General features: G+C 42.8%; 2 protein-coding genes across 8 annotated transcripts in view; one reads left to right on the forward strand and one right to left on the reverse strand.

Moving 5' to 3' along the window:
• Window positions 1-9,774, reverse strand: part of CNPY1 (canopy FGF signaling regulator 1) — a 130,822-nt gene extending 121,048 nt beyond the window's left edge. Inside the window, exon 1 of the mRNA XM_053608889.1 lies at window positions 9,714-9,774. The gene's annotated coding sequence lies outside the window, so the exon portion shown is untranslated. The remainder of the gene's footprint in view (window positions 1-9,713) is intronic.
• A 210-nt stretch (window positions 9,775-9,984) lies between these two features.
• RBM33 (RNA binding motif protein 33) overlaps window positions 9,985-17,940 on the forward strand; it is a 122,681-nt gene continuing 114,725 nt past the window's right edge. For 6 of the 7 annotated variants that reach the window (XM_053608882.1, XM_053608883.1, XM_053608885.1 and 3 more), the window contains exon 1: window positions 10,102-10,274. In XM_053608882.1, the coding sequence (XP_053464857.1) occupies window positions 10,232-10,274 (43 nt within the window). In that variant the 5' untranslated portion in view covers window positions 10,102-10,231. Of the gene's footprint in view, window positions 10,275-17,940 lie in introns of all 7 variants that reach the window. The other variant, XM_053608881.1, reaches the window with a different exon arrangement.

Below are 17,940 nucleotides of genomic sequence, written 5' to 3' on the forward strand. Positions count from 1 at the left end.
GCCCACAGCCAAACACTATTAGCTCCGTCTGGCTCAGTGGCTCAATCTGGGGCCCTAGACAACGCCCAAAGTTCTCTGCACTCCTGCCCAAGATCTCCCAGGGCAGTTCCACTGAGTACCAAGTCCAAATACACCAAAACAGCTCGCAGACAAGGCCTTTCCAGTTTGCAGTCTCACTGCTGCTGTACTTATAACTGCTGGCGGGATTAGACAGAACAAACACATGCAACCACTTGCCAGTTTTCCACTGCTTTTGTCCTCCTCTTGGGGTCCAGAAGTATCTCGCTGACTCCCTGTGTCCTCAAAGGGATGATTATTAACAGATCCCACCAGCCAGAGATGCCTGGAGTCTTCTTGTCTCCCCAGACTCACCGTGCCCAGTTGCAAGGAAGCTGTTAATTGGCCGCCATCTTGCTCCACCACTGTATTTTTTAATCAACAGTGACTCTCCATTTTCTTAGGTCTCCTTTAGTTTTTGTAAGAAATTCTGAGGTTTCTAATGTATAGGCCTTGTATATATTTTGTTATATTTTTTGTTAAGCTTTTTATGTTTTAGATGCTATTTTAACTTACATTTAAAATTTTCTCTATTGTTTGTTGCTAGTACATAGCAACACAATTTATTTTTAAAGATAACCTGCTTTTAATTTCTAGAATTTTTGTATTTTCCATGTTTCTACTGAAATTACCCATTTTATCATGCTATTGTGCTTACTTTTTGCATCAGGGCCTTTTACATATTAAATATAGTTATTTTAAATTTTCAACATTACAGTGTCATATCTGAGCCTGGTTCTAATGATTGTTTTGTCTCTTGGAAGTGTGTGCTTCATTTCTTATTGTACACTGAGCAATTTTGGGGTAATAGCAAGATCTATTTTCCATGATAGTATATTCTACTTGTAGGGACAAAGATATTTGGGCTTTTGGTGTGGGATGAGATGGGCCTTCTCACCCGTGGCCCTGCTGACAGGTGCCATGTGTTCCTAGATAGCCATAGCTGTGTATGGTGATGTCATGCTCATGTAGCTGCTGCTTGGCCTGCTATCACTTTTGTTCCCTTTAGTGTAAAGGTGCATAGGACCTTCCTCTTGGGAGGATGGCAGAACACAGATTGTGGACAATTTTGTAGCTCAGCTGTCTGGTTGCCAGGAGCTAGATAAGGGTGGACCTCCCATGTAGCTCACCAGCCACGTGTGAACTGAATAAACCATTGTTACACCTTCCCTCCACGCCTGAGTTCTCTCTGTTCTTTCCGAATTAGAACACTGGCATTGCATACTGTAAATATTTTCTATAATTGGAGACGAGCATGTCTTACCATCTACTAGGTTGTGTGGAAGTTTGTTATCTTAGTCTGGAGTTGGACCTGCTGAGATGTTTGTTGTTGCCGTACCTACCTCGTGTGCACAAAACACTCTGAACTCCTCCAGTGATATCCTGTACTTAGAATGTGGGCTGGTTTGCCAGAGATATTCAGTCTCTGCTCTTTGTGCTGCACTTTTGGGAGAATCAGTTTCTTGTAGCTTTCCCAACTGTATTCTACTGTTATTTTTACTTGACATTTGTTATCCTGGGGACAAGAGATGGAAGAGGAGAAATCCCCTCTGATGCTCTGATTAAGCCTCCATCTTAGGCTGCCAGTGTCCTGAATCTCAGGCATGTGGGACTGCCAAAATATTCCTACTTTCAAGCATAGTGCTGGGCTGAGCGTGTATTCCTGCTCATTTTCCTGGGGTAGAGCTGTTTATTTTTCATGTCCTTTTCTCACAAAGGAAATGGACCTCCCCATTGCCCTAAGGCCAATTTTTACGGCTTTTCTCCCTGGATATTTAGGCTCCCCCAATCCCCATAAGAAGATAAGGGAGTTGGGTTTGGTTGAAGTTTAAGTGGTAGCTGTTCCCTCCCTCCCCTCAGCCTACAGAATGAGGGACTTTCTCAGGACTCTTCCCATCTTTTCTATGACCATCTCGTGGAGGTCATGGACAAGAAGCCTGGAAGAGGCAAATTTCTGTACTCTGCAACCCCAGGGGGCTTCATACTCTCACCCTCGCCTGCACATGGTGTTTAGAAAGTCACTGAAGCATGTCAGCTGAATCTTATTTTCAGCTATGTGGGATCACCTCTGTCTGCCCCAGGTAAGCACACACTCAGGTTCTGTTCTTCTTTGCAGATGTCTGTCTCTCCCTAGATTTCCAGTTATTTGGTTACTCTGAAATGTTGATTCTCTTATGGGCTCAAGAAAATTGCAGTTTTTCCTTGTTGCAATCTTGGGAGTGATGCCTTTTCCAGCTTTCTACATCTCTGAGATGAAACAAAAAATTTATCATCTGTTGTAGCTTCTATCCATTAAATATTTTATTTCAGGTATTGTACTTTTCTTTTTTCTTTCTTTTTTGCAGTTTCTGGCCAGGGCTGGGTTTGAACCCACCACCTCTGGCATATGGGGCTGGCGCCCTACTCCTTTGAGACACAGGCACTACCAGGCATTGTATTTTTCAACTCTAAAAATTCTACCTCCTCCCTTGTATTTCTCTTCTCCTTATGGCCCTGGTTTTCCTTAAATTCGTGAGCATATTCATAGTAATAGCTTGACATTCTTCACTGCTGATCCTGTCACTTTCCTGTGGCATTGGCCATACGGTCTTGCTTCTTCACTAGTGACTTTTGGCTGGATATTGGCATCTGTGAATTTCATTTTACTGAGTGCTGAGTTTGGTTGTCTTTCCTTAAAGAATGTTAGATTTTTTCCTGGCTGGCTGTTATGTATTTGCTGATTAGCATAATCCTTTCCAGGTTGTTTTAAAGCACTGGCAGCCTTTACTCTTGCAGTGGTTCTCAACCTTCCTAATGCCGTGGCCCTTTAATACAGTTCCTCATGTTGTGGTGACCACCAACCATGAAATTATTTTCATTGCTACTTCATAACTGTAATTTTGCTACTGTTATGAATTCTAATGTAAATGTCTGACATGCAGGAGACCCTCAAAGGGGTTGCAACCCACAGGTTGAGAACCACTGCTCCAAGGCTAGTTTATTCCATTGCTGATCCATGACCCTTTTAGATCTCTACTGACTCTCTTGAGTATTCAACCAGTACTTTTCACTATGGTTGTCTGACATTCAATGTCTCCCAGGTTTGTGTGAATTCTCCTCAGAATTGTTCAACTTATCACTTTCTGGTCATTCTTCTTCTACTTTTTCCATTCTTATGGAGTTCCACCCTACCAAATCATATCCACAGCGATTCCACACAGATTTCTGGAGCTCTTTCTCTGCGCAGTTCTATCATCTCCAGTAACACAGCCCCCATGTACCCCACAGCAGCAACTCCCAATTCTCGTCTCTGCTGCCCCAAGCCATCAAGCCCACTGTGTTTTACTTGTGTTTCCTCTCTCTGCCTCACAGTCCAGAAAGCGGGCCAGCCGTATGGCCCACTTCACTTGTTGCATTTCTCCCTGAGATCACAATCCTGTCTGAAAAGTTTCTTCAAACTTGTAGTTTTCAAATTGTCTATGAAGTCCTTCCAGATACTCCGTCATGGCCAGAGGTGGACTTTTCTCTGTTGCTTTTCACATTTTCTCTTTCCTACATAATTTTTATTTTCACCACTTATCTAAATGAGGGCTTTTTTCTTTCTTGACATCATGCTTTCACTATCTTTGGATTTCTGTCTTTCTGATGATTCTTAAAAGTTATTAGAAATTGTTTCAAATATTGCCTTTCCTCTATTCTTTATTCTGTCTTTCCGGAACTCCAATTTTATATGTTGTCTTAGTCTATTGAGGCTGCTATAACAAGACCCTACAGTCTGGAAGGCTTACAAACATCAGAAATTCATCGTTCCTGTTTCTGAAGGCTGATAAGTCCAGAGCAAGATGCCAGCAGATGTGGTGTCCGGTGAAGGTCCAGTCCTCATGGACAGCCCTCTTCTCACTTTCCTTTGAGTTTTCATTTTAACAATTACATTTTAAAAATAATATTCTGTTTCCCTCCCTTTTGAAAATTTTTTTTAAGCAACAGAAAAAAAAAGCCTCACTGGAAAATTTAACAGAGTAAAATTAAAATTTTATCATCAGGGAATTAATAGTAAGTTGCTGACTCGATGTCCCTTCACACAAGCACTTTAGAGTATTTCCCACAAGGGCTTTCTTTCTGCATGCCACTTAACAATCATCAAAATCAGGAAATTAACTTTGTTACATTACTTTTGTCTAATCTTCAAATCCTATCAATTTTTTCAAATTATCCCCATAATTTTTTTTTGCTGCAAAAGATAAAATATTCTTTTATTTAGTTTTCCGGTGATGCCAGTCTGTCACCGAAATAGTGTTCCTCCTCTCTTCCCCCAGCCCCCTTGCTTGGTTTCTGCTAGTTTTTTTGAGACAGCATCTCAGTGTCATGTTGCTGTCCACTGGGCTACTGGTCGATGATGCAGAGGCAGAACCCCAGACGAAATGAGTGATTTTAAAAGGGAAGGATGATGCTCCCTCAGGCACAACAGCAATCACTTGTCTTTATTCACTTTCTTATATACCCAAACTCATCAGATAAAAATAATCCAAGAATAAGGAAGACAAAAGGTAACAAAACTGTCATTAAGATTCCTTATCAGCGTTAATATAGCAAAGAACATACAGCAAAGTATGTACACACCTTTCTAAACTAATATCTTATTTGGAGATAAACCACAAAGGCGCTGGGTTGTCTATCCTGTTTGCCTACTTTCCTATATGACTAACTGAAAGGTATTGTGTAGAGTTAGGGGATTAAGTGCCAACAGTCCATTGTCCCAGGCAGATGATCTGTCTCCAGCTACAATTTGGCGAGGGCCCTCCGGCATATTCTTTTCTTTAAGGTGTGACTCCCTGCATTTTTCAGCAAAGCCGCTTATGCGAGCTGGGGGAGAATATCCCCCCAAACTCACATCTAGCCCAAGTACTGGAAATGTTCCTTCTCAGGCCCTTGTGCCTCAAGGAGCACAAATGAGATTGATTCATCTCACAAGGGTGCAGGGGACTGTGCCCCTTCAGTGTCATCACAGGCAGAGTGCTCTGCCATCACAGCTCACAGCAACCTCAAACACTTGGGCTTAAGCAATTCTCTTGCCTCAGCTTCCCAAGTAGCTGGGACCACAGGCACCTGCTGAAACATCTGGCTATTTTTTTTTTTTTTTTATTGCAATGTCGTTGTTTTAGCTGGCCTTGGCTGGGTTCCAACTGCCAGCCCTGGTGTATGTGGCTGGCGCCCTACCCACTGAGCTATGGGTCCCGCCTGTTTTCTGCTAGTTTTTACCAATAATATTCTTTTCAGTGAAAAGATCCAGTTCAGAAGCGTCTTTTTTTTCTTCAGTCTTTCCTTGACTTTCATAATTAGATTTTTTAAGATTATGGACCTATTATTTTCTAGAATGTTCTTCCAGTTTGCTCTTATTTCTTTAGCTTTAGATTCAGTTAGGTGTCTTTGACAGGATTATCACAGAAGTGATCTTCTTCTTACTGTATTCTATTGGGTAGCAATTTTTTTTTTTTAGAGACAGAGTTTTACTTTATTGCCCTGGGTAGAGTGCTGTGGTGTCACAGCCTACAGCAACCTCCAACTCTGGGGCTTACGCGATTCTCTTGCCTCAGCCTCAGCCTCCCGAGTAGCTGGGACTACAGGCGCTCAACACACCAGGATTTTTATTGCAATTTGGCTGAGGCTGGGTTTGAACCTGCCACCCTCAGTATATGGGGCGGGCACCCTACTCACTGAGCCACAGGAGCCACTCCAGGGTAGCAATTTTTATTGAACCTGTTACTGAATATGTTTACTTTGATCAATTAGGATGTTTCTATCTAGGATTTTCCACTGGAAATTATTTTTTTCCATTATATAATGTTTTCTGGGAATGAGCTTTGTCACAATTTTGATAGTTTTCATAAAAATTTCAATGTTTTCTTGTTTATATTTGTATAGACACATGGTTTCCTGTTATATTGAGTTAGTTATACCCTGTTATTGTAATTACTTAATTTGATATTCATCTACTCTCTGCTTTGGCCAATGGAAGCCCATTAAGCCTCACTTCTGTGGACTTTCGTCATAATTATGTTACTATTTCCTTGATTTTAGTAAGGAACAAAGTGTCCTAGCCTAACTTTGTACTTTCCCTGCCCTGAAATCTATTATTTTTCCAATACTGGTTCCTCTTTGACAGTGCTATTTATAAGCCCAGATCTAGGTGCTAAATGTGCTCAATATTATTGGGTTGTTGTTCTCCAGGACCTCTTGGAACACACACAGAGAAATATACACATACACATATACGTAGGCACACACACACCTTTACATCTATAGCTATGAACAATTATCAAAACTAAGAATGAAAAAAATTGGTCAGAGAGGGACTGCTAAGAAAACCAACGATGAATGAGATCACTGTCATTCTTCTAGACCAGTGGTTCCTGTCGAGATCCACAGGAACTGTATTAAAGGGCTGTGGCATTAAGGTTGAGAACCATGGTCTAGACCATTAACCGTAGGGTTAATACTAGAGTTTTCTGCATCTAAGTAGCTCCCCTTTCTGACAATGAGAAACAGAGCTTCATTACTCTATTATTTGACCAACTAATCTGTTCATAACCATTATGTCACCTCTGCTACCACCACTCCTTCCATATAAACGTCCTCATTCCTTGAGCCCTGCCTCCTACCTGTGTGGAGCTCTCAAAACATGTGTTCTTATGTCCCACTCCACCCATCCTTGGCTACTTCTACCTTGTTTAAGTAGGGCCCTGAATCCCCATACTGGGCCTATACCTCAGTCTATTGTCCTAGTAACCTGCCCAGCTGTGGCTCTGTGTTGAAATGCCTCCACAGGTGGACACTCTCCTTCCACTCAATTCACAGGGATGTACTCCTCACCTTTTGGTGCTTTGACATCCCATGTTGGGCGGCCCTCTCCCAAGGTCTGGGCTGAGATGGTTGAGCCCTGATCTCTGGCCAGCACAGGCATCTTTCTCACACCACAGCCAGTGCTGCCGCCTGATGGCTTCAGGACATTGTGCAGAAAGGAAAAGGTAGGAAGGATAGCGAAGTAAAAAACTCTCTGGTCCTCTGGATGGTCTCCTCTTGATTTCTCACTTCCATCTTTTATTTCCTTAAACATTTCATGTATTTTCCTTTGTGATAATTTCAATACCTGAAGTATCCAGTAGTCAATCTATAGATTGCATTTTTCTCCCACTTACTTCCTTGAGTGTTTTGTGATCTTTGTTTCTTCTCTTGTGTTTTGTGATCCATAGTTGATCTTACACTGTACAAACTTGGGAACATAATTTTAAGAACTTCCAGGAATTTGAGCTTAATATAGGAGCCTCAGACTCAGATTCTCTCACCTTAAAAACCCAAGAAAATTTATTTGCAGTGCTAATAAGGTTACCTTCCCTCAGGGAAACTCTAGTGTGCTCACTATTTAACTGTTCAGGTTTTGGCTCAGTTTTTGTTTTTTGTTTCTTTATTGATGCTTTGGAGACTTAATTTCTATAACCTAGAAATACAGTAACAATTATGTTTTCTCAAGAATTTGTTCTGTAGTAAGAGAGCCCTTAGAGTTTCCAGTCCTTCATATCAACAGAAGAAAATTTTTATATTTATCTACAAAGAAAGCTATGTTTTAAAGATATTTATCAGGATATGTATGAAATTGTATTGCTCTTAGGTCTTCTTAGGTTTCCCTTCTGATAGTTGGCCAGTGTCACACCAAGTAATGCCACACTTGGCAGCAACTCCACTTGGGAGCTGTTTCTCCCAGAAACATATACAGTGCAGGCAGCATCAGGCATTGCTTATCACAGTCCACACAGGCACCCTGGACTATATTCTGGCTTCCCAAATGCAACTCAGGTGGAATACAGTGAGAACACGGGCTTGGCTTGGAAGCCCTTGGCCCATGGGAACCAGTATAATATTCATTCCCTGACTTTATCTTTCAGATCTCTACACTCAGTTAAGAGAGTAACCACACTTAGGAGATGGTAAAGGTAAGGCTTCCTGACGGGTTAAGATTATTCGGTGCTTTTAAGCCAGAGATCATTTTTACTATAAGCAATGTTGTTGATACTACAGATAACGCTCCACTTTCTCTAGGTTTCTAGGACAAGTTTAAGAAAGTTAACCCAAAGTGAAATCTGTAAGGAAAAAGGGTTAAAGCTTTACCTATAGTAATTTATCAAGATCTGCAAACATTGTATGTCCAACCTCAACAATTTCTCCAAATTGTTGGGTATTTCATCAAAAAATTTTAGAGACTCCTATTTTAGAGAAATTCAGGTTCAAGTGGTTCATATTATAACTGAGACAGACGTCTCTCCTCAGACATGACTATGTCTGTGAGATTGTTTCATCTTCAATTTTTTTTGAGACATTCATCTCAAGATCACCACTAAAATCACACTGAAAACACTGAGTTACAGAAGTGCAATGTTGGCATTACACTCTCCACATTTCGAAAAATAAAGGTGGTGAGTTGTTTAAGCCATTTAAAATATGGATGTATTACTGTGCTTCCTAATAGATGAGGTTGTTTGCAAGGTTTTTTTTTTTTGTAGTGTTTTCTCATGGTTGAAAGAAAAGAAAGTTATTTAAAATATTTTTTGGTTTTCATTTTAAATAATTATAATTTACATTCATTATTAATCCAGTAATGTTTATTTTCCTTAATATTTTATTCTGCCAAATTTAAAGCATATATAAAAGTTGAATGAATTTTATAGTAAACATTCTGTTAGCTGCAGAAATCTTACCAGTAAGGTTTTATTACACATGCCCGTTTTACATATCCATCCGTCTATCCACCTCTAATCCACAGCGCTGGCCTTCCGGCTTCTGACCTCTCCACACTGATCGTTCGCTATGTTGTTGTCTTAGGCATCTTTCTGAAATACAAATCTTATGGAAATTCTGTTGTTAAAATCTTTCAACAGGCCCTATAGTCAGAAAAATGGCCCAAAGTCCTGAATGTATTTTTCCTCTTACCTACCTTCATAGCCTCGCGGCTCATCCTGCCCTGACTGAGAACAAGTCACAACTCACATGCGTCTGCGGGTCCTTGCCTGGACTTCTTTCTCCACCTAAGATGGTACTCCTTTCTCCAAAACCCACCTTCATCTTGATGGGATCAATGTTTGCAGTTTGTGTTCTTAATGACCATCGCACCCTCAAACCCCAATTGCCCGCTGCTCGGAACCGCCTTCTCTGCACACGCACCTGCGTAGCCCCTGGCCCTCTGCCCACCGCTGCCGTTCCCAGCCCCCTTTCTTCACCTCACTTGCTAGTACCTCGTTGGTTAAACCTTTCTCGCTGCTCAAAAATGCAAACTCAAGAGATGAATGCGGAGAGTCCACGCCTTATCCTCAGCGCCCACAAGGCGCCAGGACAGTGAGGACCGGTGCCCACCCGCAGCCCACCAGGGCGAGGTGCGGAGGGCCTGGGGGCGCGGAGTGGAAGGTGGCGGGGGGTGTGAGGGAGGTATGCGGCGCCGGGGACGGCCCGTGCGCGACAGCTCAAGTCTGGCTGCTCGCGCTCCAGCCCGCGGAGGCACAGGCCCTGACCTGTGCGCTCCCTCACTTCTCCGCAACATATCCCGTCGGCGTCCACGACTGCAGGTGTTCCCGCACGCAGAAACTAGGCTCAAGCCGTCCGCACCTCGTGCGCGGCGGTTCCCCACTCACCCTTCCAGCAGAACACCAGCTACCGTAAAACTCTGCTTTGCCGACTGCCGCAAAGCGCTTTACGACGAGAACCTGGAAGCGACCTACGGCCAGCAACCGCCCCCGCCGGCTTTGAACATTGGGGTTTCAGTATCATCGCGGAGGTGGCTGCCGGGTGTTTGTATTCCACGCGTGGCACGCGTCACTCGGAGGCTGCCTCTGCGGGGCAGGCCCCGGCACTCCCGCCCCCACGCCCGCACCGGCCCGCCCGCCTCCCGGCCTCCATCTTCCCAGGGCGCACCGCGGCGCGCGGGTCCGCGGCCATGTTGCGGTAGTTTGTTGTTTTCTTCCTGCGGAGGTGAAGGGCCGCTGTGGACCACGACGCGCCCGGCCTCGCCTCTGCGTACTCCTTGCCCCGGTCCTGGCCCGCAGTGTCCCACACCTCCGTTCTGCGCCACCTGTCCCGGGCCCGGACCAGGCCCGACGGCCCACCAGCTGGCTTGGTGGGGCGAGGCTGAAGGCCGGTCCCAGCGAGCACCATGGCGGCCTCCCTGGGAGCGGGCGGAGGAGCAGGCGCTGGAGGTACGTGAGGCCGGCGGGCGCCGGCCGAGGGGCGGGTCCGGTTGGGGCTTTCCGCCTTGCGGGAGACTCGGCCTTCCCTGGCCCCGACTCTGTGTCTGGCCCATTCGGTCCTCTCCGCCGCCTTCTTTCCCCATTGTCATCCTGTCTTGCTCTCTCCTCCTCCCCGGTGTGCATATCGTGGCTATCCGTGGGTTTCTGTGGTTTTCCAGCCTGCGCGAGTTGTAGTCCCATCTTCAGCGTTGGCGGGCATTAAGTGTTGAAACTGGCCTTGTGCTCCAGGGAGCGGAGAGCGCCCCCCGCACTAGAGTCAGTTAGGGAGCCCACCTTGCTTCAGGGTAGTTAGGATTGCTGGGCCGCCCTATTTTAGATTGGTTTCAAATCCATTACAAAAGCATACCTGGAAAAGAGTTACCCTTGTGAAGTTACGTGTTACAGCAATATGGCATTTGGAATCTTGCGAAATAGATTCAACTAATGCCCTTTTAAAAAATTAACTCGTTTGATAAAAATGTTAGTGGTTTGTTGTCGGCATCTTACAGAGGTGAAAACGGCCCTAAAAAGTTTAGATATTGAGTCACTTTGGGTAGTTTCTCTTGTTTGACAAGCATAAACGATATTGCTAGAGCACTTCTCTTGCAAATTTTAGTCACTTTGAGGTAAAATCTCATAATTGTGAATCGAGAGTTCTCGACCTTGAGATGGTAAAGTATGAACAGTAAAAGCATTTGAGATTAGTTCTCGTTTTTGAAACATTCAGAAGCCATTCTAGTGTATACTCATAGGTATTTTAAAATAAATGTTTGCAGATGGATAAACTGCAATAATCCTGCTTAGGGATTTTGGCCCAAATCAAAAAAACATTCTCATGAAAAAGTGGCAAATAAAACTAGAATTTAAATATAGACATGTCACTTCTGGCCTTATGATTTGGCTGCCTTTCTGTCGGTTTGAGTAGATGATGTTTTGCATGTTAGATCACAGGCTTTCTAGGTTAATTTTATTTATTTATTGTTTTTGAGACAGATTCTCTATTACCCTGGCATCATAGCTTACAGCATCTTCAACTCTTGGGCTCAGATGAATCTCTTGTCTCAGCCTCCCTAGTGGCTGGGACTACATGTGCCCACCACCACACCCAGCTAGTGTTTCTATTTTTAGAGACAGGGTCTTGCTCTTACTCAGGCTGGTCTCCAACTCCTGAGCTTAGGTGATGGATCCACCTGCCTGTGCCTCCCAGACTAGGATCAGACTTGAGCTGCTGCTCCAACCTCTAGGTAAATTTTAAAATACAAGGCTTACCTACCTTACTTGGTTACTTTCTGGGGTCCAAAATTGCGTGTTTTATGTCATTCCCCATGTAGTTGGAGATGTGGGTCAAAACTGTTACCATTAAAAAGATGAAATGTTTTTGCATTTTTCATTCTTTTTTCACTAGTGAAGTTTCCCAGAGGCTGGATGACGGGCAAGACTTTACACGTCTGATGGGTGCATGGTTGTGTGTTCTAATTTTCTCATTTTTAATTTTTAAAATAAATATCAATGTATATAATCCATACAAACAAAAGATTTTTTGGGTCCCCAATAATTTTGAGGCCAGAAAGTTTGAGAATTGATACTTTAAAGGAATAGGTAGGTTTTATTCTTGATATTTTGGAGTTTATCTTTTCATTTTGTCACAAGTACCAGGTTTCTTTCTCCTCTTAGACTAAAAGCAAATTCCTTGCCAAGGTTTATAAGTTCTATATGACGTGGCCCCAGCCTACTTCATCAAGTTTTGTTCAACTGGAGAGACTGAGGCAAGAGAATTGCCTGAACCCAGGAGTTGGAGGTTGTTGTGCGCTGTGATACCACAGCACTCTACCGAGGGCCGTAAAGTTAGAGGATGTTTTGTTCAGTGTTTTCCTTATTCAGGAAGTCCATTTCATGAGCTGTACCCCTTGCAGGAACACTTCCGCCCTCACTCTTACCAGCACTGACATCTGATCCAGTGGGTCTCAAGCTCCTGAGGGAGGCCTTCCTTGAGAAATTAGTCTGTCTGAAGTCATGTCCATCTCTTTCTTAGATGTCTTCCTCTTCATTCTATGGCACTACTGTTTCCCTTGTTTTCTTCAAGGCTTTTATCTCAGTTTTTAACTATCTTTATATTTGCTTGTTTTTTAAAATCTGCCTTCCCCATTACCGTAAGCCCCACGAGAGCAGGAATGCTTCCTGTTTTTACCATGCATTCCAAATGTTCCTTGGGTATTGTAAGTGTTCAACAAATTTTGACAAATGACTTAATGAAATGTTTCTTTATGAATCTGAAAAGTAATCTACAGTTGTGTCCTAAGTTATTTTTATCAATTCCACGTTTACCTGTATAGCTAACTAAGTCATGTTGAAATGGAGAAATAATATTGCTTGGTAATATCCTTTTAATTTGGAAACTTAGTTTAGCATGTTGCCTAGCACAGTGGCTTTCAAACTTTTCACTGTGAAATGGTTGACATTGTGCTTTAGTACACACATAAAAATAAGAAAAAATTCATTAACAATACTAGCATACTATGTGCCATGCACTCCGTTTTCTATTTTGTTGCAGTAAAATGTTCAAGATTGCCAGTTTGAAAATCACTGGCTTCCTGTTTAGATAAGTGGTTAATGCTTACTGAATAAAATGGATCTTGGCTATCCAGAATGTAGCCAGAAACAAGTGGAATCCTTGGGTAGACAAAATAGATACCACAAAGTGCAGGGGTGGTGTTTGCTTAGGCCCTCTCTGGAAGGAAGGCAACTTACTCTTACTTAACTTTAGGTAGGAAGGCAACTTACTCTTTCTTAACTTTAGGTAGAGTTCTAATGAGTCATTTGCTGTTTCCACCAAATAATAAGGATGGGGAAATGGAATGGTTAACCTTATTTATAGAATCACATTTGTTATATATTAGAAACTGAAATAAAAAACTAAGTGCAGAAAGTATGGCATTTTGGCAAAGGAGCAGATAGTTTAATAACTTTGAAGATCTTTTAGGGCTTTCTTATAAAATAAACAGAAAAAACAAAAAATCAAATCTTAAAAAACTTCCAAGCTAATGTTTATTTAATGACATACAATTCATAAAGCAGTTTATGAACTGCTTTATAAGTATGTGCATTATCACACTTAAGATTTACAATAGTGTTCTTAGGCCTTTGATATTCTGATTTTGTAGGCAAGAAAAACAGAAATGGATGCTTATAAATTTTTCTAGTTGGATCTTACGAAGTTTTCAATGGAATTTTTCAGACATACCCAGTAATTGAAAGAATAATGAACCTATTCATATACCCCTCTCCCAGGCTCAGCATTTATCAGCCTGTTTTCATCTGTTCCCATCACCTTCCTCCATTTTTGTGTTTTTTAGACAAATTCCAGGCTTCTAAGATTTTTAGAGCAAGAATAAACTGCAGAGATGAGATATACTCTATATACTAAACCAGTTCTTATAATTAATTTCTGGTTGAGAGGAAACTAGCTCAGAGAAGTTCAGTGAATTGACTTTTAGAATGGAAGGTAGACTAGAGTTAAGGGCTTTTAACTTCCAGTTTTTTTTTTTCTTCACTGTGTCATTGTAAATCTGTGTTAGTATATAGTATGAGGGCAAAAGTTTTTCATTTGAAATTGTTAAAATGAAGCAAGTTTTAGTGCTTCAACAGTTACATTTACCCAGTAGGAAATTGGTGAAAAACTTTAATCCCTAATGGTGCTGATAAATGAGATATTTTTGTAATGATAATTATGTGTGTGGAAGCCACTTCTTAATTTTTTCTCCTTCAAGAAAATCTTTCACACCTAATTTTTAATCTTCAACCAAGAAAATTTGGGAAGTGGTGGAAAGGATAGACTCATTTCAGATTCTCTTTCGCATTTCTAACAGGGCAGATGTATTGGTGATAAACTCAGTTTTAATTTATCTGGGACTATAATTGTTGATGGGTAGTTTGTCAGATACAGAATTCTTGGTTGACAACAAATGGTCCGTCCCCCCCCCCACTTTTCGCACTTTAAATATTTCATCCTACCACTTTCTGGCCTCCATAGTTAATCTTATTGAAGATCTCCTACATGACAAGTCACTTCTCTTGGTGCATTTAGGATTCTTTCTCTTTGGCTTTTTGTAGTTTGAACGTGCCTTGGTGTGGATCTCTGAATTATCTTGCTTAGAGTGTTGAACTTGGATGTGTAGATCATCACTTTCATAAAATTTGGAAGCTTTTTGCTATTTCTTCAAATCTCTGTTTTCTGCCTTTTTGCTTTAATATTTTGGGACTTTCATAATACATAGATTGGTTCTCTTAATGATGTCTCCCAATTTCCTTAGGCTCTGTTCATTTTTCTTCATTTTTTTTTTTCTGCTTCTCCAGCTAGATAATTTCACTGCTTTCTCATTTCTTTATATGCCAAAGTTTTGGGGCCCAAAATTGGACATTTTGAGTATTATATGGAAATTTTAGAAAACACAATTTTCCACCTTTGGCTGGGTTTATTGTTTTTTTTTTTTTAAATGACTTTTCCAAGCTAAGTTCCCTGGCCTGTGTGGTCATTGACGGCTCCTTTCTCTTATCTCAGTGCTTAGCCAATGATTGACAGATTTCCTTAAATGCTGGGAGCCGAAGATAAAACATAGTCTTCCTATCCTTGCACATTGCTTCTTAGCTGATGTACTTTTTCACTGGTCTTTTAGGCCACCTATAACTTTGTTTTAGCTTTTACCTCCTGCTTATGCAGAGCCCAGAGATCAGCCAGAGGTGTACATCTAGGGTCCTCTCACTTGTTTTCTGAGCATGTGCCTAGCCCAGGATCTATGCCTGATCCTCTAGATCAGTGGTTCTCAACCTTCCTAATGCTGCGACCCTTTAATACAACGAAAATAATTTTAGGTTGGGGGTCACCACAACATGAGGAACTGTGTATTAAAGGGTTGTGGCATTAGGAAGGTTGAGAACCACTGCTCTAGATTCTTCATCATGCATGGTAGCCCTTCAAAGCCCCTAATCCCTCTTGAGTTTTCCTCTACTGCCTCCTCTATTCTAGGCTTTTGGGTTGGTGTGTTGCTTACCCTGTCCACCATCCCATGTCCACGTGACCCTGGGCAGTCTGTGTCTTTAGATGCTTTTGACGAACACTGCCTGGGATGCTCTAGCCCTGAAAGAGTTCTGAGGGGGTGAGACAAAGGCAAGCCTCTGAGGTTCTCAGGGAACCCCCAGGCAGGTCACAGTGTACACTGTTTTTTTAGGAACACATCCTTACTGCCCCTTTTAGGATCTGTAGACTGGACTAGGAACATTGACTGCCACCCCCACTCCTGCCTCTGAGCTGGAACATGGGAATGTTAGGCAGGTATGAAAAAACCATATATGCCCTTACTGCAATTCAGCAGTCCCTTTGTTCATTAAGCCTATAGTTCTTCCAAGTTTTTGATGATACCCTAGTGTTCTATAAAAGTTCATCCTGGCAGTTTTTGCCAGCTTAATACTGTTTCAGTGGAGGAGCAGATGTTTGGAGCTTCCTACTCCACCATCTTTGATGATGTCTAAAAAATAAAAGATTATTCTGAGGCATGAGATGAAAGGAAGACGGAGTCCTCGTTTTGTGTGATCAAAGTGGCTTTTTTTTTTTGCAGTTTTGGGCGGGGCCGGGTTTGAACCCGCCACCTCTAGCATATGGGTCCGGCGCCCTACTCCTTTGAGCCACAGGCGCTGCCCAAAGTGGCTTTTATTCCAAGGGTGTGCAGGTGGGTTGAGATTCCTGACTGGGAAGAAATCCACATGTGGACTATGGCAGATGGGGATTTTAAAGGGTCGAAGAGGCAGGGACTGGTCCATTTACTATTTCCTGGGAGGGACACTCAGTCCTTCCTGGGTGGGTCAGTTCTACATGGGCAGGTGGGTGAGAAAGGATCTGAGAGGCAGAGATTGGTTCATTTACTGTTTCCTGGGAGGGACATGTACTTGATCCTTCCTGGGTGGGCTATTTGGGTGGGTCAGTAATCTGATTCTATCATTTCAGTCTTTCTAATCTATTATAAGGAGGCAGGATGATGGGCATGATGTCTTTGGCTGCTTCCTGTGGGATAAGGGACTGAGTAGACTGTCTATAAAAAAAGAGAATGGGCAGGGGAGGGGAGTGACGTTTACAGGAACATTTCTGAGATTTGAGTCTGAGCTGGTTGGTATCCAATAAGATGAGGATATGAGCAGTTGTGAGATGAAGACAGAGGATTATTGGTCCGCAACTGAGGATGAGAAATTCCATAATTAGTGGCCTGTCATGAACAGAAGCCAACGAGGCCATAATTCTAGTGCCACAAGGATGGAGTATTCTGAGGGTGTAGTAAATTATCATTAATTCCCACCACTGAGATCTGTTTTATAGGGCCTTTATAAGGTAGCAGGGTGGAAGAATCCACCTTTCTGTGTTTATTAGAAAAGAGATATCGGCTTACCTCCCGCTAGCAAAAATACCCAGAGTTTATAGTTTTCTAGGATGGCATCCAGGGGGCATTTTGATTTTCCGGGGTTTGTTAGTCTTTTGCAGCCAAGCTCAGGAGGTCGGGAATTCTTGCTAGGTCTGGAGTGTGACTGTGAAACCAGATCTTCAGAAAGACCTGTGCAGTCAGACTTCCAATGAAGACCTTCATAGGTTGACTGCTTTGCCTAAAAGCCTGGTCTGTTGCACTTAAAGCACTACCCCGAGGGAGATGTGGTTTTTTTGGAGTGCCCCACAGAGTTTCAAGAAGTAGCTGGGTTTTGCCTCATGGTGGAAACTGATTAACTGGAACTGTGAGAGACACTGCTGCACCTCAAAGGCTGGAGCAGTGAGATCTCGCTGGGAGTCTGAGACTGGAATATTCAAAGGTGTAGCTGGACCTAGTAGGGGGCAGGGATATTGGGTCCCCCCCCCCTTTTTCTACCATGTACGGTGAGAAGCCCGTGGGAGGAAGTGGAGAGAGTGGGGATGGGGTATTGTGTAAGGGAAGAATGTGGATGTGGGCGTTGGAGGGCAATGATAATGGGTGAATCATGGGAGGCTGTAGATGGAAAAGAGGTATCCTACATAGGAATTTACTGGGAGTTCTGATTGAGAGAATGGAAGGATTGTAGGTGAGGGGTTGGGGAAGAGCAGGAGGGGCTGTGGAAGGGCAGATGGGGGAGGTTAGGAATACAGGCATACCAGATTGGTATGTACAGGCATACCAGATTGGTATACAGATTTTTACTGCTATATTCTGCCAGGTTAGGAATAAGCAGTGGAGAGTCCGATGGGTCAGGGGAAACCGGTGTTACCATGTGAGGAGAATCTGAGAGGGTTCCCAAGATGAACTCAGAGAAGGAATATTTCAGAGCAAGAGAAATGCCTGGATGTCAGGGATCTCTGAGCATTTGCCTTATTTTTGACAGTAATGACTGAGATCAGTGAGAACTGAGAAATCTAAGGTGCCATGTTCAGGCCAGTGTGAGCCATTGATGAAAGCAAAGATGTAAAAGAGAACCTGTGAGGGGGAAAAGGCAGGGTGAAATGGCCAAGATTGCAGCCAGAGATGACCTGGCCTTTGCGTGTGGCTGTCAGCTGAAAAATGATCCAGACCTCCAGGCGGGTACTGGATGGGTGAGCCTGGCTCGGGGAACCACCAAAAATGGTCTAGCC

Source organism: Nycticebus coucang, chromosome 11, assembly GCF_027406575.1.
Source record: "Nycticebus coucang isolate mNycCou1 chromosome 11, mNycCou1.pri, whole genome shotgun sequence".
Lineage (NCBI taxonomy): Eukaryota > Metazoa > Chordata > Mammalia > Primates > Lorisidae > Nycticebus > Nycticebus coucang.